The sequence below is a fragment of the Podarcis gaigeae genome (assembly GCF_964106915.1).
Source record: "Podarcis gaigeae genome assembly, chromosome: 15".
In the NCBI taxonomy this organism is placed as follows: domain Eukaryota; kingdom Metazoa; phylum Chordata; class Lepidosauria; order Squamata; family Lacertidae; genus Podarcis; species Podarcis gaigeae.
This window is the reverse complement of record NC_139692.1, coordinates 22,928,403-22,952,238: the sequence shown is the minus strand read 5'-3', so window position 1 is coordinate 22,952,238 and position 23,836 is coordinate 22,928,403. Positions and strand designations below refer to the sequence as shown.

General features: G+C 45.3%; 1 protein-coding gene across 4 annotated transcripts in view; it reads right to left on the bottom strand.

Moving 5' to 3' along the window:
• The window catches only part of GRIK4 (glutamate ionotropic receptor kainate type subunit 4), a 476,479-nt gene that overhangs the window by 106,953 nt on the left and 345,690 nt on the right, over positions 1–23,836 (bottom strand). For all 4 annotated transcript variants that reach the window (XM_083713950.1, XM_083713948.1, XM_083713951.1 and 1 more), the window contains exon 8: positions 6,145–6,306. In XM_083713950.1, the coding sequence (XP_083570076.1) occupies positions 6,145–6,306 (162 nt within the window). The remainder of the gene's footprint in view (positions 1–6,144; positions 6,307–23,836) is intronic.

Below are 23,836 nucleotides of genomic sequence, written 5' to 3'. Positions count from 1 at the left end.
ATGAATTCTAAAGGATGGTTGTGTTTCGTTTCACCTATTATTTCAAGAAGTGAGAGTCAGGCAGGTTAGTCTTTAAATGCAAACTAAATTGACGCTCTCCGCCTTCTACACCATATACTTTCTTCTCAATCTCAACATGGGGAACGCCCAGCAACATCTTCTTGGTGAAGCCTACCATCTGCAGAAGCCTCCCCAGTTCCTTTCTGGCTCATCGGTTCCCAGCTTGTTCCAACCCTCGCCTGAAAACCATATTTCCTACTTCCGTCTGGGTCTCTTAATTGCCAACTCCCTCTGCCACTATTTATCTGTAGTCTTATTTAATGCAATAAAGCAATTTGTGATTCTGTTCATATGGCAGATGCCGCAGACAATTAAGTAGTATTTCTCCATAAGAAGGCTATTGTGTGGATCCTCAGGGCTTTCCTGCCACCCACTTGGTATGAAATACATTCCCCTCATCTCTTCCCACTCAAAACCTTAGATCAAATCTCCAACCCTTTAGAAAAACCTCATCTTTTTTTCTTTTTGACATTAATAGCCCTTTTGCAAACCTCCGCTCGTTTGCTTATTATCGTATATTGTATCATGGGTGGTGCGTTTTAATTTTTGTCCCTTGTCTGTTGTAAATAATGCTAATGAATTATAGCAAAATGCAATCTGGGGATTGGGGTGGAGGTAGCTAGTCAGTGGCTTCCTCTTTTGTTCCAGGGCTTATCCAAAATCATTAGATGAGACCAAGGAACCTCCTTCTGGAAACTGCATAAAAAGTAAAAAAACTGAATAGTGGGGAATATTTCTTCCTCCCCTCTAAGAGCATTGAGCTGCTTTACTCCTGCACACTGGTCACTCATTGACTATGGCAAAGGGTGTAGAACTGCATATACAAACAAGGCATGAGCTATCATGAGACATCACACCAGTCAGAATTTCCATTTCACTTGAGAGCAGAGGCTTTCAATAGTGATGGATTCAGCTGCCATTCCTAGACTAAAGGGAATGTCTGCCCTTTGTTAAATGTAAGCTTGTAAGCGTGTAGGGGCAGAGACCCAGCCTCATTTAAAATGCCATGCACAATAATGGGCCTACACATCTGAATTATTGAATGGGTGAAACAATCTAAAGCCCATTAATCACAATTTGCACATCTCTACAATTAGCACTCTCAAACCATGGGTGTGTTGTTTGAAACTTTAAGTAAAATTTCCATCAGAATAAAGCCCAAAGGTGAATGGGGCTGTTCTAACAAACTCTGTGAGCATAAATCCTGCATTTCCTAGGAAACCACACTTGGAGATCTATCAAACGGAGGTGTATAAATAGAGACAGATATAGAAACAACAACAACTATATCTTTGCCCCCAAATTTAACACAGTAAAAAGAAGTGCCACAATCCATTGGTACAATCAGGGTTTCTGTCAATGAAATAAACAGTTAATTACAAACATCTGCTTTAGCCTACATTCTAATTACCTAATCTAGCCATCTGCAATTTTAATGATTTCCCCTGATTTCCTTTCTTTGCAGTGTGATTAATTGGAAGTTTTTTTTTCTTTTTCCTTTCCCCCCAGCAAATACCTCCCTGCTCCTTTTGCAAACATGCTCCACTGTCTCCTAGCAAGAAAGCCTTGGGATTTCCGTGGCTTATGTGGAACCTCCTGGCAGGCCCAGCTGTCAGGGATTTGGTGCTCAGAGCTTCCTGGGGAGGTTCAGCTCCCCTGAGGTTGATGGGTAAACATGTAAATCCCTAGGCAGTTGGGACCTTTCCTTGAATTGCGCCTTGCTAGAGTTTATTGACACCAAATGTCACAAGGAAAACAACGAACAATTCCCTGTGTGGATTTAAAAGTCCTTCCACCATGGATAATGAGTGGTTTCCACAAACCAAGACAAATGTTGCTTTTGTGTTGCTAGGAAAATACTATGACACCCTGTGAATCAGCCACTTTATGTTGTGATGTCTCTGGATGACTGCAGCAACAGCTGTCTGAATGCTACCTACAAACACTCATGGAGGGCCCTTCCAGTCTCAGAGTTGCCTCCTGCTGTCTCACACAATGTCAGGAACTGGGCAGAGGAAGAATGGTGAAGACCATCTCCCCAGCCTTCCAGAGAAGAGGAAGACAGTTCAGAATTACAACAGGGGTTTGAGGGAGGTCACAGCTTAGAGGCAGATAAGGGAAAAAGCTGGGAAATAATGGGAAAGGAGGAGGAGGAGGAGGAGGAAGAGGAAGCACCAGTGAGGCATAGTGTCTTTAGAAAGCATTCCACACACACACACACACACACACCCTTTCCCGGAACCTGGCGAGCCTTGAAAGTAGAAGAGCAAAGAGCTCAAAGGCAAAGGGCACTTGTCAGCACCTGTAGGGCTGACACATGAGGAAGTGGGAGAGACGGAGGGAGTGGAGATTCACTCGGGACAATGCCATTATCCAAGAGGCTGGGTTCCAAAGCCTCTCTCTGTAATTACTGAATAAAAAGCAGATGGTAAGAGACATTCCTTGTCTTTTTGCTTTCCTGGGCAACTGGCCATGGGAGTTGCTTGAATCCGCCTGACACACCCATTTTCTGGCAGTGCCATGTCTGGCCTCATCTCACAGCAAGGAAGACTTAGTGCAGGGGTCAGCAAACGTTTTCAGCAGGGGGCCGGCCCACTGTCCCTCAGACCTTGTGGGGGGCCCGACTCTATTTTGAAGGGAAAAAATGAACGAATTCCTATGCCCCACAAATAATCCAGAGATGCATTTTAAATAAAAGGACACATTCTACTCATGTAAAAACACGCTGATTCCTGGACCGTACATGGGCCGGATTTAGAAGGTGATTGGGCTGGATCCAGCCCCCAGGCTCTAGTTTGCCTACCCATGACTTAGTGACTCCTGCAACTTTTCTTCAATGCAACTCTTTCTGCTGTCAGAAGAGACCAGATACTGCTGGAGGCTGAGGATGCTAATAAGCAGTATTACTGAGAGTGCAGGCAGGGGGCTTTCTTCACATGCCTTAGCTATCGGTTCTGACAGCTGCTGCTACAGTCACCCAGGCTTCAGAACATGGGTTGACAGCTTCCCGGGCTGCTGTGCAAGAAGGACCACTGAGCAGCGGTGCAATGCTTCCTTTAGCAAAAAGAGGGAAAGAAGCAGGAGCAATTTACTGGAGAGAAGTGGCCACCACTCCATGCCATACAGAATATCTCTTCCCGAGAAATCTAAAGTAGTTTGACCGTCGTGGCTTCATCAGAGGATTGATTTGCAGGGGATCGAGATCTCCCAACAGCACCAAAACAAGAGTTTCTTCAGGATAAATCAAAAGCTGGTTTCGACATGTCACACCAGCCTTTCTCAGCTTCATGCCCTCCAGATGTTTTGGCCAATGGTCAGGGATAATAAATGGGGGCTGTAGCCCAGAAGATCTGGAGGGTGCCAGGTTGCAGAATCCTGTGTTAGATTGGCCAAGGCCAGCAACTTGCAACAAGTGCGAGAGCAAGTGCGAGACCATGGGAGATGGCATTTACCGTATTTTTCGCTCTATTGGACGCAGTTTTTCCCCTCAAAAAATTGAGGGGAAATGTGTGTGCATCCTATGGAGCGAATGCAGGCTTGTGCCATAGCCGTGCACAATCCCTCCGGCAGGGAGAGGCTGCACGGGGCTATGGATTCTTTAGCCCTGCGCAGCGTCTCCCGGCAAGGAAAGGCTGCACGTGGCTAAAGGGGAAGCCAAAATAGTGAGCGGGATCCATCCCGCTCGCTGCCTTGCCTTCTTCCATAGCTGCGCGCAACCCCTCCAGCAAGGAGAGGCTGCATGGGGCTATGGATTCTTTAGCCCCACGCAGCCTCTCCCAGGAGGTAGAGGCTGCACGGGGCTAAAGGGGAAGCCAAAACAGCGAGCGGGATCCATCCCGCTCACTGCCTTGGCTTGTTCCATAGCTGCGCACAACCCCTCTGGCAGGGAGAGGTTGTGTGCAGCCTGTACGCTGCTCTTTGGGGCTGGGGGGGGAAATATTTTTTTTTCTTGATTCCCCCCCCCTAAAAACTGGGTGTGCCCTATGGTCCGGTGCGCCCTATGGTGCGAAAAATACGGTAATCCTTTATTCCAACAGGTATTATTCTTCCCCTGCCCCAAGCTGTCCCCACCCACCACCCCGGGTTTCAGATGTGTTTCTGAGGACACTTATGCATCTGGGGGAGAGAAGCACCTGGGAGGCAATCTGGAGATGGGAACTAGCTTGTGGGGAAAGGTTTTTGTACCCCTTCCCCTCCCAACACTTCTTCACTGTGCTAAATGCCTCCTCAAAGCTACTTTGCTTCTAAAAATGGTGTCGGTACCCTGTAATGCACACGTTGCCATGCAACATGGGGTCTTGAGTCTCTATAAGGGAAAGCTACCAAATGGGAGAGAAGGTCTGAGCATTATTTTCAACGAGTTTCAAGCAGGTGAATAATGTACAGTAGAATAAGAACTCAAAACAAAAGCAAAATATAAAAGCACCGTAAATGCGGGCCGAGGGAAAGGGAGAAGGGTGAATTCAGTTTTTATTTCTGCCCGCCATTAACATTTCCTGCTTTATTAGGAAGCATTATCCCTAATGCATCTCAGCTATCACCTGGGGCAGTTAGCAATGGAGGGATCACATCAGGTATAAAGTAAGACTGGGCAATGAATTAGCTGCAGCATCTCCCTGGGCTGGAGGAAGGGTAGATAGCGAGGGAGGCCGTGTGTGTGTGTGTGTGTGTGTGAGAGAGAGAGAGAGAGAGAGAGAGAGAGAGAGAGAGAATGTGCATGTAAGCTTGTAAGCTCACAGCTGAATAAACAGCAGGTTCAAATATAAGCAAGCAGCAGTTTGTAGCAAGCTTCAGCATCTGCTAGATGTCAACCATCCCCGGTATTGTAGGGCAGAGGATGGGTGATGCAATCAAAACAGAGATCCTAGTTTGCTTCTTTAAGGTCACTTTGACCTTTTACATGAAGAAGGAAGATAGCTGCTACAAGACACCCAATGCTCTGTCTATTTACATGTGAACATTTGCAGTTCTGCTGCATAGGAGGAAGGACCCTAGTAGTTTTTGTACCCTTTGTGAACATCTCCTAAAAGGAAGAGGATCGTTTCTAGACAAATGATGCTGGATTGGATGGGCCACTAGCCTGATCCAGCAAGCTCTTACTGTGTTTGTGGCAATATTGGGAATGGTATTCTAGTAAACATTCTCTCTAGGGTGCATTGAAAGGTTTGAATGAATTTATGAGATCATACTCTGATTATAATTAATACCCATAAGCAGGGAGTTTGAGAGGAGGAGAATGCAACCTTAAATGGGGCACATATTCCTAGTTACAATGACTCATTTGTGAAGAAAATGAATTTTGCACATGCAGAGACATCTTGAGCTGGTTATCACATAGTAACATGTTGCTATAAATAGGGGATAACATGTAAACTAGTCTTTACTGAGAACAAGACAGGGTAAAGCAGGCACAGGCAAACTCAGCCCTCCAGATGTTTTGGGACCACAACTCCCATCATCCCTGACCACTGGTCCTGTTAGGGATGATGGGAATTGTAGTCCCAAAACATCTGGAGGGCTGAGTTTGCCTATGCCTGGGGTAAAGATTCATTTAAATTTAGAAGCCACCTTTCCATTCATCAAAGCCCTTCCTGAGACTCACGTAAACAAAGCAAATGAGTTTGAAACACCATAACCCTGTTTGATCAGACCAAATGTCCATCTGGTCCCCCATCTTGTTTGCTATAGTGGCTGATCTGATGTCCTCATGATGCCTACAACATGGCATGAAGGCATTGAGAAGCCATGAAAGAAGTAGGCAGGTAGCACAAAAGAATTCTCCAAAGCTCTCCAGAACTGAGAACTCTTAATCACACCGATGGATTGCTATCACAAAAATGACCTTGTTCCTCATAACCCTTCAACCTGTTTTGAGAATGCCATGGAATTATACCTTTTTTTACGTTCATCTAGTTTGTTGGAACGTGATCAACAAGGAGCAATGAACGAGAGATACATAAGGTTCTAGACCCTCAACAAATCACCACTGTGATCCCCTCTTCATGCTATCTTCATCTTCTCTCCCAACAAGCCCTAATTACACTGTGGGTTGAGGACCAATTGATGTAAATCTGTTTTACTTACTGCTGGCCCAGTAAAAGGAATGTGATCACAGTTTTCCAGCCACGACTGGTTGAGGCTCTCTGCAAACTCTTGGAAGAAAGCATGGGACTGGTTGAAAATGGAAAAGGCCATGATGTTCACTCGATCATCCAGATGGCTCTCTAGCCGCTGGAGCGAAAACTCCTAAAGGAAATCAAAGAACCAAAACAGAGAGAGAGAGAGAGAGAGAGAGAGAGCGAGCGAGCAGAATTAGGAAGTGTGAAAAGAGCAGTAGTCCATAAGGGGAAGTGAAATGAAGGAATCTAAGGAACTGAAAAGGTTCCAAGGAGTTTGTGCCAAAATGTGACTTAATCCGTTTTTTAAAAAAACATAGAATAATAGACTTGCAGAGTTGGAGGGGACAAGGGCCATCTTAGTCCAACCCTCTGTATTTGCAATAATCCCTGACAGATGTTTATTCAACCTCTGTTTAAAAACACCCAGTGAAGGAAAGTCCATCACCTTCTGAGGTAGTCCATTCCACAGTTAAATAGCTCTTACAGTCAGAAAGTTCTTCCTAAGGTTTAGTCAAAATCTCCTTTCTTGCCATTTGTATCTATTGGTTCGGGTGCTATCCTCTGGAGCAGCAGGGAAAAAAATACTTCCTTATCTTCCACATGACAACCCTTCAGATATCTGATATCTGAAGGTGACTATTATATCACATCTCAGTCTTCTCTTCTCCAGACTAAACATATGCGGCTCAATTAATTCGGGACTCTTTAGTGGTATGTTCTCCTGCCGTCCTTATAAAAACATAAATCATTAATTATTAAAAAACTTCCCTATACAGGGCTGCCTTCAGATGTCTTCTAAAGCTTGTATAGTTACATATCTCATTGGCTTGGGGATCGCATAACTCCATACCCTCCAACATTTCTTCTATGAAAATAGGGATGTCCTAAGGAAAAGCGGGACATTCCAGGATCAAACCAGAAACTGGGACAGCTTCTGTAGATTTGGGACTGTCCCTGGAAAATAGGGTCTGTTATCTTGGGGAAGCCGGCCCCTGCTCCCCACAAGTGAGAAGCCATCAGGCCCTCCGTTTAGCTGAGCAATTGCAGCCGTGAAGGAAATTCGTACCCCGAGTTCTGGATATGAATTTTGCCCACATAATCAGAAATACAATACATTATTATAATATTCTCTCTCTCCCCTCAATTATTCCTGTAACTGTTTTAGCTGATTCCACAGATCTTTGTGGCCTCAGGAAAAGTAGAGTAAAAGTCTGATTTCTCTGGCGCAGGAAGCTCCAGGGAGAACAAGATGAGACATGGGATTAAACCGTGTTTTGGACACAATCACATTATCATTAGGCGACACAAAAATTGCCTGTGCACTATTGATTCATTTGAATGATATTATCCTCCTGTCTCTGTGACAGGTTATCCATTTCCACGGAGTACATTGTCAACCTGTGAAACAAAGGGCAGATGGCTAATGAGAGTTGGAGCCAGAGGAGATTTCGTATGCAAAAGAGTGTGTGGCAACAGTTTTGCTGAAGGAGGAGGCCAGACCAGCCCTTCCACAGCAGGGGTGGCAAATGACTGGCCTTAGGCCTCATCTGGCCTGCTGAATTTTCCTTAATGGCCCACCCATCTCCAGCACAGGCTTGCTTACATAAGTAATGAAATGGATGTAAAATGTGGAAAATTCCATCTCCCTGGTTCCTCAGAAATACAAAAAGTATTCAGAGCACTGTCTCACTCTCCCCTCCTCCTGGCCTTGCTGCCTATCTGACTATTCTTCAGATGCTCTTGTTCTGTTGAAGGCCATAAGATCCTGGATCAGAGCTCTGGCTTTGGTAAATATGAATTTTTTTTCAAACTGCTAGGTCACTTTGCTGAAAAAAGAGGAAGTTGGTGACATGCATTATGTATAAAAGCAACCACAACAAATGTTTGAATGTATAAAGAAAAACCCTGTAAAGAAAATTTAAAGGAGAAAGAGTTAAGATCATCAGTATATATAGTTATGGAGCTGTCTTGAGCCTGTTATATTAATACTCAAAATTTGCGTCTATTTTTAATGCTTTGTTTTTAATTTATATTTTCAAGAAAGCTTAATAAACAAACAACAATGTTACAATAGACACTGTTGATTTTGAAATGCAACCTTCAAAATACCCAGCTTTTCTGGAAAAATGGAGCTCAATTCAACATCAGGGAGAACTCAAACCCTCAAACACTATCAAGCCTCAGGTGTCTATAACTGAAAGAAAATGCCATCTTTGCAAGGATGAATCTTAACTTTCCCAACCCAAGCTTCAGGCAAGCAGCAAGGATGCGCATTAAATGAAAACCACATTTTGTGTGTGTGTGTGTGTGTGTTTGTGTGTTTTGATATGGCAGTGGTTATTTCCAAAGTGCTAGCCTGGCATTATTAAATAATAGAACAGAACCGTGTTCCCTGGGAGACAGCATGCCGGCAATATTACAGGCCAAAAGTCTCTCTTCAGTGACTGCTGTTATCTGTGGGGTGCCTGACCTAACACACTCAAATTTTACAGCATCAGGAAAACTCCTCCGAGTGACCTGAACCTTTGACTTGAGGAGAGAGTCTTCCCTAATCAAGGCAGCGTGGAGCAACTTGGCAAGACGTGGCTTCGGCAGTTGTGTTTGGAGTGCAGTGCCATCGCCCACAGCATGTTATGACTCAGCAATCGGCGAGAGATGTGTCTGACACTCTTTTAACATATACAAGTGAAGAATTGCAGCTTATTGCTCAGAGCTAGGATGTGGAACATGTACAGTGGCGAAAGGCCTGTTCCTGAACCATACTGAGTTTTCACTGGTTCCAGCCAGATGTGGTTCACATCCGTGAATTGACTGCAGGACCCTTGGATGAAAAGAGCTAGGCAAGTGGAGGCTTATGCAGACTGCCATGTCCCAAACCATGAGCAAATGCACTTTAGTGGAATCTACCTGTATTCTCTCCTGCCAACCTAGCAGTTCGAAAGCATGTCAAAGTGCAAGTAGATAAATAGGTACTGCTCCGGCGGGAAGGTAAATAGCGTTTCCATGTGCTGCTCTGGTTCGCCAGAAGCAACTTAGTAATGCTGGCCACATAACTCGGAAGCTGTATGCCGGCTCCCTTGGCCAATAAAGTGAGATGAGTGCCGCAACCCCAGAGTCGACTGAACCTAATGGTCAGGGGTCCCTTTACCTTTACTTGTATTCTCAAATTGGAGGTGGGTGGGTGGGCTTTCATTAGCAATTGGCTTCTGAATGCTAGGAAAGGCCAACTTTCCTTTGTTAGCATATGTGCATTAGCAAGAAAGCCCCTTTTTCATTCCTATCAATTCCACTGGCAAAATGACCCACATCACCTCCTGGTTGCAAACTCTCTTCTCCTTTGTGAGATTCTTATCATGGTTTTAATAGCCCAGATCACCTACAAAGCCAAGATGCACTGAGAGCGAGTGTGCCAAGATTTTACTCATTTTGGTTTTTTGTGAGGTCAACTTCTTTCTCTCTCATCTTTACACACACACACACACACACACACACACACACACACACACTTTCTTCTATTAATTATTTCAACAGCCTTATTGGATTTCTAGATCTGCTGCTGATTAAGAACATTCCAACTGTTCTCTAAATGCAGCTGGTAATAATATAGGAGAGTCTTATAATCTGATTTGGGGACCGATCAGGAAGTGGAGAAAGAAGATGCAAACAGATGCTGCCTTACACCACCAAGTTAATCTAGTACTCCAAAAGTTTATTTTTAAAAGGAATTGATTCCCATTTATCCTTTTACAAAACAACTACAGTGGTACCTCAGGTTACAGACGCTTCAGGTTACAGGCTCCACTAACCCAGAAATAGTACCTGGGGTTAAGAACTTTGCTTCAGGATGAGAGCAGAAATCGTGCGGAAGCAGCTGAAGGCCCCATTAGCTAAAGTGGTACCTCAGGTTAAGAGCAGTTTCAGGTTAAGAACGGACCTCCAGAACGAATTAAGTTCTTAACCCGAGGTACCACTGTAGTTCAGTTGCTATTCTCCCAAATTATTGCTTAGCCACAGTGATTAAACTACAGCAGTGCTTCCATATCTGCTAAATCAAGCTTTAGAACACTGCCTCCACAATTTGTTTTCTAACTCTTTCATAGATGTTCATTTGACTTACTTTTTTTTAAAAAAATGAAAGCTAAGAGTCCAGGCCTCTTGCTGAGGGAGGGAATGACTATGAAGATAAGCTATAAATTATTTGAAGTTCTACCCGCAAATGAACTTCACCTTCCATTCTCCTGGAAATTATGGCAACTACTTTCATTTAACCGAACTAGTTAATTCCAAGCATTGAGTTACTCTGCACTTATAAAGCATCATTTCTTCATCATCTGTTTCAGTATCTTAAAGGAAGAGAGAGTTGAGACATGGAACCCTCCTCTCATATACTTGCAGAGGAAGACATCCCATTGGGAGTTAAAAGCCTCTATCTGCAAATCCAGTGGCCTTCAGGGTCTGTAAATGTTAAGCTGCTAAGTCAATTTATCATTCTTAAGCTGCCTGGAAAACACTTTCATTTATTCACTAAACTGTACAAGATTACCCTAAGTGTTTTATGGTGTTAAAGAGAAAGAGTGTGTGTGGTATAGTCATAATATATTGACTGTGTCAATAATTGCATAATAAACCACATACAGAAATCAATTTCCCCTTCAAAAAGGATGTCATCTGGCCAATGGGTTACAGTTCAATTTTGAGCTGCTGAAAGATTACTCACTCACAATTAGGTTTCATAAACAGAACAAGTATTTCAAATCCAGTTATTCTCATGACTTGGATAGCTGAGTTTTTGCCAGATGTCACCCCAAACCTAAAAGTTCCAGAAAATATAAGCTTCCAAATTCAAATTTTTATTCCAAACTTATCCCAAGTCTGTAATCCTTGGAAAATCACTGTTATTCTCTCAATGCTGATCTTCTGAACTTAAAGGAATTATGGAAGAACTCTCCTAATCGATTAATAGATTTTAAGGCCACAAAGGATTACTCTAAACAAATATTGACAAACTCCAGCTCAACATGACCCACCTTAAATTTCACAGAATCCCCCCCCCCCCCCGTTTAAGAAATATGTGGTTGATTTCAAGATAATTACACTCCCATTCCAGCTCCAGATAAAGCCTATTGCTTGGTTCACACAAGCAGGTATACTGCTTGATCTCACATCACTCAGTAGCCTAAGGCTAAACATGAGAACTTGCTCCATTGAATAGCATCATGTTTGACTTCACCTTCGATGATGAGGAAGTTCTCTGTGTTGTGATTAATATGGGTGGCACATTCACAAACAAAAGTCAACCCTTCGTTACTCTAACCTTTTACATTCCTTACGAGATCATTTTCTGGCCTCTAAAGAGACAAGTGATATTTTTCCTTCCCCCATGGAAATCCAGACATATTGAGCATCTTTGTCTATAGATTCTAATACCATTAAGATAAAGGGACCTCTGACCATTAGGACCAGTCGTGGCCGACTCTTGGGTTGCGGTGCTCATCTCGCTTTATTGGCTGAGGGAGCCGGCTTACAGCTTCTGGGTCATGTGGCCAGCATGACTAAGCCGCTTCTGGTGAGCCAGAGCAGCGCATGCAAATGCTGTTTACCTTCCTGCCAGAGTGGTACCTATTTATCTACTTGCACTTTGACGTGCTTTCAAACTGCTAGGTGGGCAGGAGCCGGGACCGAGCAATGGGAGCTCACCCCATTGTGAGGATTTGAACAGCCGACCTTCTGATTGGCAAGTCCTAGGCTCTGTGGTTTAACCCACAGCGCCACCCACGTCCCCTTCTAATACCATTACCTTCACACAATACCATCACCAGTTGATACCTGTGAAGCAGCTAAACAAATCGCCTGGTTCTAGGTGTTACTCACACCCCTTAAAAACAAAGGCACATATTCCTTCCAAAAAGAAAAGAAAAGTGTAATCGCTTATTTGCCACACTCCCTAAGACATATTTTGAAATGCCTAAGCCAAGTCTTGGAACAATTTTTTAAAAAGAGAGGAACAAACGTCACAAAAATTCAAGGAGATAATGAACTACAATAGAATGTGTTCATTGCAAGCATCTAACATTTTTCTGTTCTCATGGTTTCAGACATCTCAAGGCTTGGTGGGGAAAAATAGATATTCATTTCCTTGAAACCCACAGCAGACTGCCTGTAATTCTCTATCTGCAAATTGTCTCCTTAGTATTATATTATTATCATTATAAATCAAGCAACAACGTGGTTACAATTTATTTTATTCTAATGGATTTCCAGTCAGGGTTTTTCCCTCCAGCTGAACAAATTGTTTTAATTAAAACTTTTAGTTAGATGTATTAACTAACAGCTATAGTGCATTGCCTGCTATTAATGGCCTTAAGGCAACAGTGCTACATGCATTTCCTTGGGGAGAATGTCCCACGGAACTTAAGCTGTTGGAGAGACCATGGGTCAACGGCAGAGCACATGATTTGCATGATGAAGATCCTGGGTTCAATCCCCAGCATCTCCAGGTGGAAAGATGCAGTTGATGAGCAGAATTTTTCTGTGGCCACATTCCCATCATATGTTAAAAGTACTATGATATCACTTTAAACCAGGCACAGGCAACCTCGGCCCTCCAGATGTTTTGGGACTACAATTCCCATCATCCCTGACCACTGGTCCTATTAGCTAGGGATCATGGGAGTTGTAGTCCCAAAAACATCTGGAGGGCCGAGGTTGCCTATGCCTGCTTTAAACAGTCATGGCTTCTGCACAAATAATTCCCGGAGCTGTAGTCTGTTAAGGGTGCTGAGAACTGCTAGGAGACCCATATTCCCCTCATGGAGCTACAGTTCCCAGAATTTAACAATCGGTCCCTCATCCCTGGGAATTGTTACTTCAGCCTCACTGCCTCCTGTGGGAATGAGTTCCACAGTTTCACTCTGTACTGCATGGAGACATGTTTTATCTGTCCTGAATTTTCCAACATTCATCATCACTGGATATCCTGATATACGAGCTTGAAATAAATGTTTTTTTAAAAAGCACTACTGTTGCATTCCCAAGCCCCAAATTCAAGTGTAGCAACTTGAGACCAGCTGGTAACAGCACATTTAAATCCCAGGCTGTTAGAAAAGACCATGACACCTGAATCTCAGGACCAAACAGAAGAGACTTGGCAACCTTCCACTGTCCCCTTAAACACAACCACCTCCAGATTTCAAACATCTTAAAATCAGCCTTCCCCAATTTGGGACACTCCATTTGTTTCAGATTCCAACTCCATCAACCCCAACCAGCATGGCCAATTGTCAAGGATGATGGGAACTGTAGTCCAAAATTTCCAGAAGGCATCAGGCTGGGAAAGGTTCATCTAGTGCAAAGCCTGCTGCAGGCTGGTGTTAACAGCCCTGTTATAAAGTCTTGCTAATATACCAATTTAAGTTATCAGTGCTCTTATGGAGGCAGAATCCTGTAGTCAAGTTCCAGCAGGCAACACAACAAATATTGTGGTGGGACTCAGCCCTACAGCTGTGATCTGCAGTCAGCTTCAAGAACCTGGTCCAAAGACTATGAGAAAATTAGACTGGGAGTTCAGGCTACAACACAGGGTTCGTTACTGAAGCACCTTCTCAGAGAAAAGATCTATAATTGAAAGGAATGGCTATCCAGAGTAACAGGCGGAAATATACTTAAAGGAAGCTGTCTGAAGATGGATAGATGATATGTATATTTAAAAGGGAGGATATTAAACTAATAAGAACTGGAGAAAGCAAATGACAGGTGACAAAGAGGTCTAGGAGGCTGTACCACCTGCATGGACAAGATAGTGAAGAGTAGAACTTTTGGAGAGCTAAGTTGTCCCTCCAGATGGTCAGGGATGATGAGAATTGTAGTCCCAAAACATCTGGAGGGCCAAGTTTGGCCATGCCTGAGCTAAGTGAACATTGATGCTCATGACAGCCCAAGAAACCCCTATGCAGCTATGCTCATTTCTTCTCAAACCCTTTCCCTCTCAACCCCAACATTTGAGAAACTCACGACAATTAGGTTGCTGGTGGAGAGAATGTGGCACAGCACATCACTGTCCTTATTGTGAAGGTCTCAGGTTTATCTATTCACCGGTGAAGAAGGGAGAAAACGGTTGGAGTTTATGCATCTCTTCAGGGTCAGTCACACTGTGATGCCACTTTAAAGAGCCACAGCTTCCTCCAAAGAATACTGAGATATGTAGTTTGTTAAGGATCAAGGAGGACCCTATTCTCCCCACAGAGCTACAATTTACAGAGTGGTTTAACAATTAATCCGTCTCCCCAGGGAACACTGATAACTGTAGCTCTGGGGAAGGAATAGGGGTCTCCTAACAACTCTTAGCGTCCTTAATAAACTACAGCTCCCAGAATTCTTTGTGGGAAACCCATGACTGTTTGAAGTGCAACATTAAATGCATGGTGTGAATGTGGCTTAGGTCTTTCCAACCATGGGAGTAGCCACAATTTTTGTTGAGGGGCAGGCCTTTTGTTAAGGAAGGACAGAACCTAAATTTGTTATGTGTTTCTATTTATTTATTATTGAATGAGGGAAGGCAGCTGCCCCCCCCATCCTCCTTGGTTACACCCATGTTTCCAACTCTGCTATGCTTGGGTCTCATGTAGACAATATTTCTCACTTGAACACCATACAACCAGGAAGGAGAAAACAAGAAAGAATAAGAAGGAAGGGCTTTTTGGTTGCCAAGCAGTGCTCGGCAGCATTTTCAGGTTATAAAGATGTCAACTGTGTTTTGTAGTTGCTGGGAAACTCCAAAGTGCCGAAGCACCAAGTATGTTGTTGGCTGCTGTTCCTCCCCCTCCCAAATCCTGGGGTGGGGGGCGGGGAGAGGAATAGCCATGAGAGAGAGAGCGCTAATCAGAGCTGAGCAACAGACAGAGAAATGTGGTTAGCAGATTCTCTTTTGCCTTGCATGAAATTGTGATCCTCCTACCCATCATTGCACATGGGGTGGGAGTGCGCTATCAGAGTTTCAGTAGTTTCTGAGTATGTGCAAACTGACTCTGCCCATCAGCGCTGCATTTCTGCAGCTGGGGACTAGGCATGAAGATTGGCATTGCAGAGCAAAGATCACAACAACAAAAATTAAAATCTTCCTATCCCAACAGGCCACTAGAGTGGTAGACCATATGAGAAAAATTAAAGTACAATATATATGATGTTGATGATTAAAAGGCAATGGTGACTGGTGAAGGCACAGGGTAGGGTGATGATGGAAGAAATGTTTCCTCCCTCATCCTTAGCTGATGTTGCTGCCACCATAGGTTCTCCAGTTGCTCCTCTTTAAAGATCCCATGGCAGCCACAGGAGAAATAAACCCCCTTTCAGCAGGGCAGTACATTGAATGCAGGTGAAGTAAAATATTTCCCCCCTCTGAACATGGATTCTCCACAAGCGGGACAGTTGGATGGCAGGGATAGTTGATGAAGGTTGTGAGGTGTGTGGACAATGATTCAAATGTTGCCAAAGGCCACCAAAAAAGGTCCCGGGGGCCACATGTAGTCCTTGGGCCGTGTGTTGGACCACCCTGTAGAGTGAAGTGTCAGTTCTCCTATTGCATAAGAAGATGCCTGCTGGATGAAGCCATCTAGTTCAGCATCCTGTCAAAGGTGGAACTTGGTAACATGTTGCCCTTCAGCTCTCATTGCGCCTGCTTAAGCCAGGCTTTGGGAAGGGGGCACAAGACTCTGGCAGCCCTAGAACCTTCCCTTCTCCTTCCCAAAGCCCAGTAAGCACTAGCCCTGCTTTGGGAAGGAGGAAGGAGGACTCTAGGACCCTGTAAGAGCCCTCACGCCTCCTTCCCAAAGCTGAGCAAGTTTATGCTGGCCTTTAAGAAGGTGCCCTCCTTGGCGGCACACCCGGTGTGACCACACTGCTTGCATTGCCCCAAATCCTCCCCTGATACTGTTCTCATGCTGGCCAACCAGATGCCCATGGGAAACTTGCAAGTAGGACCCAAGCACAACACCACCATCCCCTCCTGCAGGGCAAATCTGATTGTGTACCCTGGATCAGTGCACCAATGGACTGCAAAGCCATTGCTCAGCTGTGTCCCAACACTCCGCCAAAGTTTCTTATCTGTTTTCACATGCTGTGTTTCTCTCTCTGCTGAACTGTCTAATTAGTAGGATTTAAAGCCAGGATGAGTCACTGATCTTGATGGAAGCCAGTCAGCCTCGCATCTCTCCAGCCTGACATTCCCCAAATCCACACTGGTGCAGGGAAGAAAACTAATTTCCATCAAGTACATAGAGGAGAAGCGGTGGGAGGCAGGGAAGGGCTTGACAAGGAAAGTTCAGCTCTGACCCTTCATTTTAAATGCAGTTAGCTCACTTACCTCTCCAAAGAGCTGACCTTCAGAAAACTCCCCAGTGCAGGAGGGATTGACTTCGTGCCCTTTTTATGCCTGATGACTTTCTCTATCGCCTATTAGTTTCAGATCCTTGCTTTTAAGCATATATATTTAAAATATACACATGGTCTCAGTTTCCAACAGTCATCCACACTATGACACATACACACACTTGATTTAGCTGCTCCTTTTGCTCGCTGTCCTATAATGCGAGCCATGCTGCTTTTTTATCACCCTTCCCACCCCCCATCAGGATGTGATTGCAAAAACTCAGAGGGTTCATTAGTGGCTTGATAATCCCTCTAGATTTATTAGTTTAAATGGCCCCTTTCCCACCTCGCTTCCTCATTTAAATATTACTAATTTCCTTAAATTTCTCTTCCATCTGCCTAGGTTTTTAGCCAGCTTCTCTTTCCTTCTTAATTAACTCTGTCAGACACTCCGTCAGGGGTAGGGCGAAATTCCCCCCCCCCCCGGCCAATAAATTAATCAATAAATGAGAGTAAATACCTCAGAAATCTGCAGGTGGGGCTGTCTGGAACAACCTCAAAAGGACATCAGAAATTTAATCAGGTTAGAAAGTTTTGTCCAACTAATCTGGGAGCAGAAATCAGGAAGGGAGCTTTGCACCCATATGGTATTACCTTGCCTCATGCCAGGAACTCCTGTTGGCACTGTAGAAGCATCATGCCCATGCCCTCTCCTGCAACAGAATTAGCTTGCTTTGAGCCACAAACAGCTGCTTGCTTTGCAGAAAGCACTGCACACATAACCACTCCTTGTACTACCAGAATTGGTTTGCCTCAAGCCAGGAATGACCGAATGATCCGTATAAGCATTGTGCATGCATATGATGTTTCTCTTGCCCAGTGATTTGGAAGGACACATTGCCTAGCCAGTAAGAGCTTCCCCAGACCCAGTCTGCTACTAATCAGGTGCCTCTTCCTGAGCATAGCAATAAAGAATGAACTTAAAATGATAGCGTTTCTGAAACCTCCCCATTCAACCCATACTTGTCTCTGCTAACGTTTTTTGTTATCAAGGCAAGCAGGAGCTCAGATCCTTTGTATTTAGACACATGCCATGCAAGGAATATTTGGGGCAGAAGCGTGACATCAAAACTAGGACTTGACTGTTGCTCAACCAGAAACCTAGTCTCACCTGGACACATTTATTGCCAGGAGAAACCAATGTCTATGAGAATTCATGGACATGCAATGAAGCTGGAGGATGGAAGATTCAGGACAGATAAAAAAGAGGACTTCTTCATGCAGTGCAGAGTCGAACTAAGGAACGAGACAGTGATGGTCCCCAATTTTAAATGGCTTTAAAATAAAAGAGAACCAGACAAATTCACAGAGGAGAAGACTATCAATGGCTACCAGCAGTGATAGCTATGCACTGTCTCCAGAGTTGGAGAAAGCAATGCTTCTGAATGTGTGCTGGGCCCAGGGGTAACCCAAGTAACGCGGTCCGGGTCCTGTCCCAAATCCAAGGGTTCTGCGAGGAGTCAGTCCGACAGGGCCAAGGCAGGACATGAGGCAGCAAGGTCCGGCACAGGATCTCAGGCAGGTTCTGGCAAACAGTAATGTTGCTCCCGCAACCTGGGGTGGGGTCCAACAGCCTTTTATCTCTGTCGGGGTAACGGCCGGTCCTGATCCCCTAGTGACTCACCTCCCTGTCTTGCCTGAAGGAGAGCACTCCTCCTGAGAGTACTCAGGTCTTTCCTTCTCTCAGACCTGAGTCTCTGCAGCTCGGGAGATGTTGGTGGGTTACTAGACCCAGAAGCCTCTCCTGACCCAACCGGTAGCGGAGCAGCTGTAAGTGATTGCCCGGCTGAAGGCAACGAGATAATCCCTGCATCTGGAGCCAGGGCAGGCTCAGGCCCCTGACTCGGCCCAGCTGGTGCATGTTGCAGGGGAACCTGTGCAGACTGGGGCTCTTCAGAATCAGGCCCCAGACTTGGTTCAGATGCTGCCTGAGGCAAAGGATCCGGTGCGGACTGAGACTCCTCTGGTTCCGAGTCTGAGCCTGAGTACCAGGCCATCACAGAATGCTAGTTGCTGGAAACCACAGGAGGAGAGAGTGCTCTTGTCTCATGTCTTGTCTAAGGGTTTCCCACAGGCATGGTGGACTACATGGCCCACTGGCCTGATCTAGCAGGTTGTTCTTATGTATGTGTGCATTTAGCCCTGTTGGGATTTGGGAGAGTCAATTGGACCACTTTCCCCTAATCTGCAGCCTGAAGCATCTCACCAGAAGGGCACCAGATTATAGTGGTGCAGGTCTGAATCCAGCTGGGCTTGCCATGTCCAGGAATGCCTAGATGACAAATGCCCCATCTAACCAATGGCTTGGCTGAATCCAATCAAGTCTAGGAGACAGGGAGTGGTTCTGAAAAACAAGGCATGAATGCAGAGAGATGGGCTCCACTGGGGTGCCCTGGGACCCGAGAGAAGTGGAATCCTATTGTGAATGTCTCTTAATCCACCCCTCCTCTCTCTTGCAGCCTCTCCCCTGTTGGCTTCCAGCATTCCTGCCCATCCCTCCCATTTCACTAAGTTTAGATCACTCTTCCTCACTGCTTTCTCCCATCTGCTTCTCCCACCCAAATACACAGCATGCTCACTACTCCTCTTGGCGCACATGTACAGCGACATAAATATTATACTGGAATTATAGAAACAGAGCACTCTCTGGGTTGGAAGGCCCCTCCAGTTAATCACCTCATCCATCCCCTTGCCTCCGAGGCAATGGAGATTTCATTATCCCTAAACCAGTCTTTGTAAAAAGGGTGTCTGATTTCATCTGTTTGATCTCAGTAAATAGCCCTTCTCCTCTGTCTGCCCTCACCGAAACCTCCTGCCCTCACCTTCTTGGTGAGCCTAGATGGGAAAGGGAAACATGCACAATGTTGACCCAGGGGTTTTTCTCTCTGTCTGCTGCTGCTTTAGGCTCACCATTTCACATTTTTAACACAAAGCTGCACTGGAAGGGGGAGGTTTTACCTACTTGGCTCCTGGTTAAGTCTTGCAGGGGAAGCGGGTGGCACTGTGGGTTAAACCACAGAGCCTAGGTCTTGCCGATCAGAAGGTCGGCGGTTTGAATCCCTGCAACTGGGTGAGCTCCTGCCAACTGTTCGAAAGTACGTCAAAGTGCAAGTAGATAAATAGGTACCGCTCTGGCGGGAAGGTAAACGGTGTTTCCGTGCACTGCTCTGGTTTGCCAGAAGTGGCTTAGTCATGCTGGCCACATGACTCAGAAGCTGTACGCTGACCACCCTTGGCCAATAAAGCAAGATGAGCACCGCAACCCCAGAGTCCGTCACGACTGGACCTAATGGTCAGGGGTCCCTTTACCCTTTACTTAAGTCTTGCAGAGTTGTCAGCTCGATTGTCTCACCCCCCAAAAGCTTGACTGAAAACAAAAATGCACCCAGAATTGTCTGTGGTTTCCACATTGGGAAGGAGACAGTGTGGTGTAGTGGTTAGGGACTAGGATCTGGGAGGCCAAGGTTCAAATTCCCACTCAGCCATGATGCTGACCGGATGACTTTGGGCCAGTCACTCGCTCTCAGTCTGACCTACCTCACAGGGTTCCTGTGAGGATATTATTGGTGGGGGGAGGAGGGGAGCCAAGTATGCCACCTTGGAGGAAAGATGGAATATGAATGAAATAAATGAAAATAAACAAAGTCCCTGCAGGTACACACCCGATCCTCCTTTCTGATTTTAATATACCTGGTTGGTTCAACCCCGCACTGGTAAGTGCAGATGAAGTGCAAAGTTTCTCCAAACAGTCAAGGTGGTGGCTGTAATGGAGCAAATAGCTGGGGTGATGTGGGGCTTCAGTGGAGAATCCACCCTTATGCAGATCTACCTCTCTTTTAAATCAGAACCAGTGAAGGCGGTGAAGGTCCTGTGTGAGTGCCTGGAGGAGGTTGGAGGATGGATGGCAGCTAACAGATTGAGGTTGAATCCTGACAAGACAGAAGTACTGTTTTGGGGGGACGGGGGGCGGGCGGGTGTGGGGGACTCCCTGGTCCTGAATGGGGTAACTGTGCCCCTGAAGGACCAGGTGTGCAGCCTGGGAGTCATTTTGGACTCACAGCTGTCCATGGATGCGCAGGTGAATTCTGTGACCTGGGTGGCTGTCTACCAGCTCCATTTGGTATGCAGGCTGAGACCCTACCTGTGCGCGGACTGTCTCGCCAGAGTGGTGCATGCTCTAGTTATCTCCCGCTTGGACTACTGCAATGCGCGCTACATGAGGCTACCTTTGAAGGTGACCCGGAAACTGCAATTAATCCAGAATGCGGCAGCTAAACTGGTGACTGGGAGTGGCTGCTGGGACCACATAACACCGGCATATTTCCAAGCAGAATTCAAAGTGTTGGTGCTGACCTTGAAAGCCCTAAATGGCCTCGGTCCAGTATACCTGAAGGAGCGTCTCCACCCTCATCGTTCAGCCCGGATACTGAGATCCAGTGCCAAGGGCCTTTTGGCGGTTCCCTCATTGCGAGAAGTAAGGTTACAGGGAACCAGGCAGAGGGCCTTCTCGGTAGTGGCGCCCACCCTGTGGAACACCCTCCCTTCAGATGTGAAGGAAATAAGCAGCTGTCTTATCTTTAAAAGACATCTGAAGGCAGCCCTGTTTAGGGAAGTTTTTAATATTTAATGCTGTATTGTTTTTAACATTTGTTTGGAAGCCACCCAGAGTGGCTGGGGAAACTCAGCCAGATGGGTGGGGTATAAATAAATTATTATTATTATTATTATTATTATTATTATTATTATTATTATTATTATTATTATTATTAAATGTCACATAGCAATAGGTGGAATGCAATCAGCTTATCTTTTTCTGGCTCACCCTACTTGCATGACAAGGCCCTGGGCCCCGTAGTTCCCTTATATAATAAACACACACGGGCATGGATAATTAAGGACAATAGGCTAAAATAAGCCACAACTTTATGGGTTACAGATGTGAGTGGTTTGCCTTAGGCATTTGGTGGAACAAGACTATATCCCGACTCCTGCCCATCTGCAGGGAGTTGTATAAAGGGTAAACCACCAGTGGGGTAGCCCTATGACATACGTCAAATCAAGACACACACACCCCGGGTCCCTGATAGGTCGTGGCATGGCCCTAGCCCACATCCGGGCTTCGGACAGGATACCCTTATCGAGGAGGGGTGGGCAGAGGCAACAACCTCCCCTCCCATCACAAAGGCTTACCCAGTGCCTAACCGCCACTTGAGCCAAATGGCTCACCATCAACACCCTCACACCTGCAACCAACCTCTAATGCCCTCCACGATGTCAACCAGCCGAAATGTCATTTCCCCAATCGGAAAGGTGAACGCCATCATTGCAAAACAAGACCTCCTGGTCCAAAGCAATGGCGGGGTGCCGTATCACCCGACCAAATGAGCTCTCGCAGGTTGCAGGCAGGGATCTCACTACCTGGCTAGGACTGGGGGAGGAATTTTATTCAGTAATTCACACTTCCCCATACAATAAAGCACGGTGATGTGTGGGAAGACCTGTATAAATCCACCACAAGTGCCCTAATATTCAATCAATGACATTCCACCCCATCCCAAAAGCCCTGAGTTATAGCCCTCCCCCATGTACATGACTGGTCCCACACTTGATGGCAGGGACCCCACGCAGCACAAGGCAACCCTCCATTTACTCAGGGGGAAAGAAGAAGAAGAAGAGTTTGGATTTGATATCCCGCCTTTCACTCCCCTTCAGGAGTCTCAAAGCGGCTAACAATCTCCTTTCCCTTCCTCCCCCACAACAAACACTCTGTGAGGTGAGTGGGGCTGAGAGACTTCAAAGAAGTGTGACTGGCCCAAGGTCACCCAGCAGCTGCATGTGGAGGAGCGGGGAAGCGAACCCAGTTCCCCAGATTACGAGACTACCGCTCTTAACCACTACACCACACTGGCTCTCGACAAATGATCTGAGCCCACAGTTAACGAAAGGCACCCCTGATGGATAGGAATGCTTGTTTTATGGCTTTGAAGTACGACAGATAAAACTGCCAAGGAAGGGGTTTTTTTAAAATCATTTATACGGTATAATAGAGCTATTGAGAAACGATCACGAGAAATCCACACAACGGCGTGCAAATGAGAAAGATTTGCCAATGGCAGGAGAAATCTCTCACACAAAAGTTAATTTCAAGAGGAGAAGAAATTTTATTCAGCCTCTTCCCAAGCCCACCCTTGAATTATAGCATTAGAAAGCTGATATCCATTTTAAAGAATGCCAGAAAGGAAACTGTAGCTACTTCTCCTCATTAACCACCGCCTCCCCTCACAAGATAGATCGGCCCCTTCATCAGAAAAAAGAGCCCCCCAATTTCTAAGCACGCTGAAGCTGTGCCAAAGGAAATTAAAGCTCAAAAAACAATTTTTAAGTGTTATGAGGGAAGGTTCGATGCTGAGGGCCGTATTTTCCGGTACGTTTGCAAGGACACCAGCTTAGGTCCTTTCATCATCACTTTGCAGTCATAGTCCTGGCATTAAAGACCCAGTATGGGCTGGATCCTGTCAATACTTCCTGATAAAGCTGATCAATACATGAACAGCTATACCCACTTTACGACAAACATTTGTAAGGGCCTAACAAGAACAAAACACACAACCCCACCTGCAAACTAGAACCAGAGAACATGGCAGGCTGCTAACAGTGTGGTGTAGTGGTTAGAGTGACATAATAGACTAGAGCATGGGAGATCAGGGTTCAAATACCCACTCAGCCACAATGCTCACTGGGTGACTTGGGCCAGTCACTGCCTCTCAGCCTGATGTATTTTACAGGGTTATTGTGAGATATAAAGGAGGAGAGGGGAGAACCATGTACACTACCTTGAGCTCCTTAGAGAAACAGGAAGAATATAAATAAATGGAATAAATAAATAAATTGAGAACACAGTTACCATCAGTACATAGATCTTAAATGAAGCATTTAAGTTAATGCAAGACCTCAAGATGTCTAAATAGGGATCTACACAAAATTGAGTCCTATATATTCAAATGTAGCCAGGGCAGTCAGATCCTCAGACCAATGCAATAAACATAAGATTAAAATAATAATAATTGGTAGTGGTGCCCGCCCTGTGGAACACCCTCCCACCAGATGTCAAAGAAATAAACAAACAACTATCTGACTTTTAGAAGACATCTCAAGGCAGCCCTGTTTAGGGAAGCTTTTAATATTTGATCAATTATTGTATTTTAATATTTTGCTGGAAGCCACCCAGAGTGGCT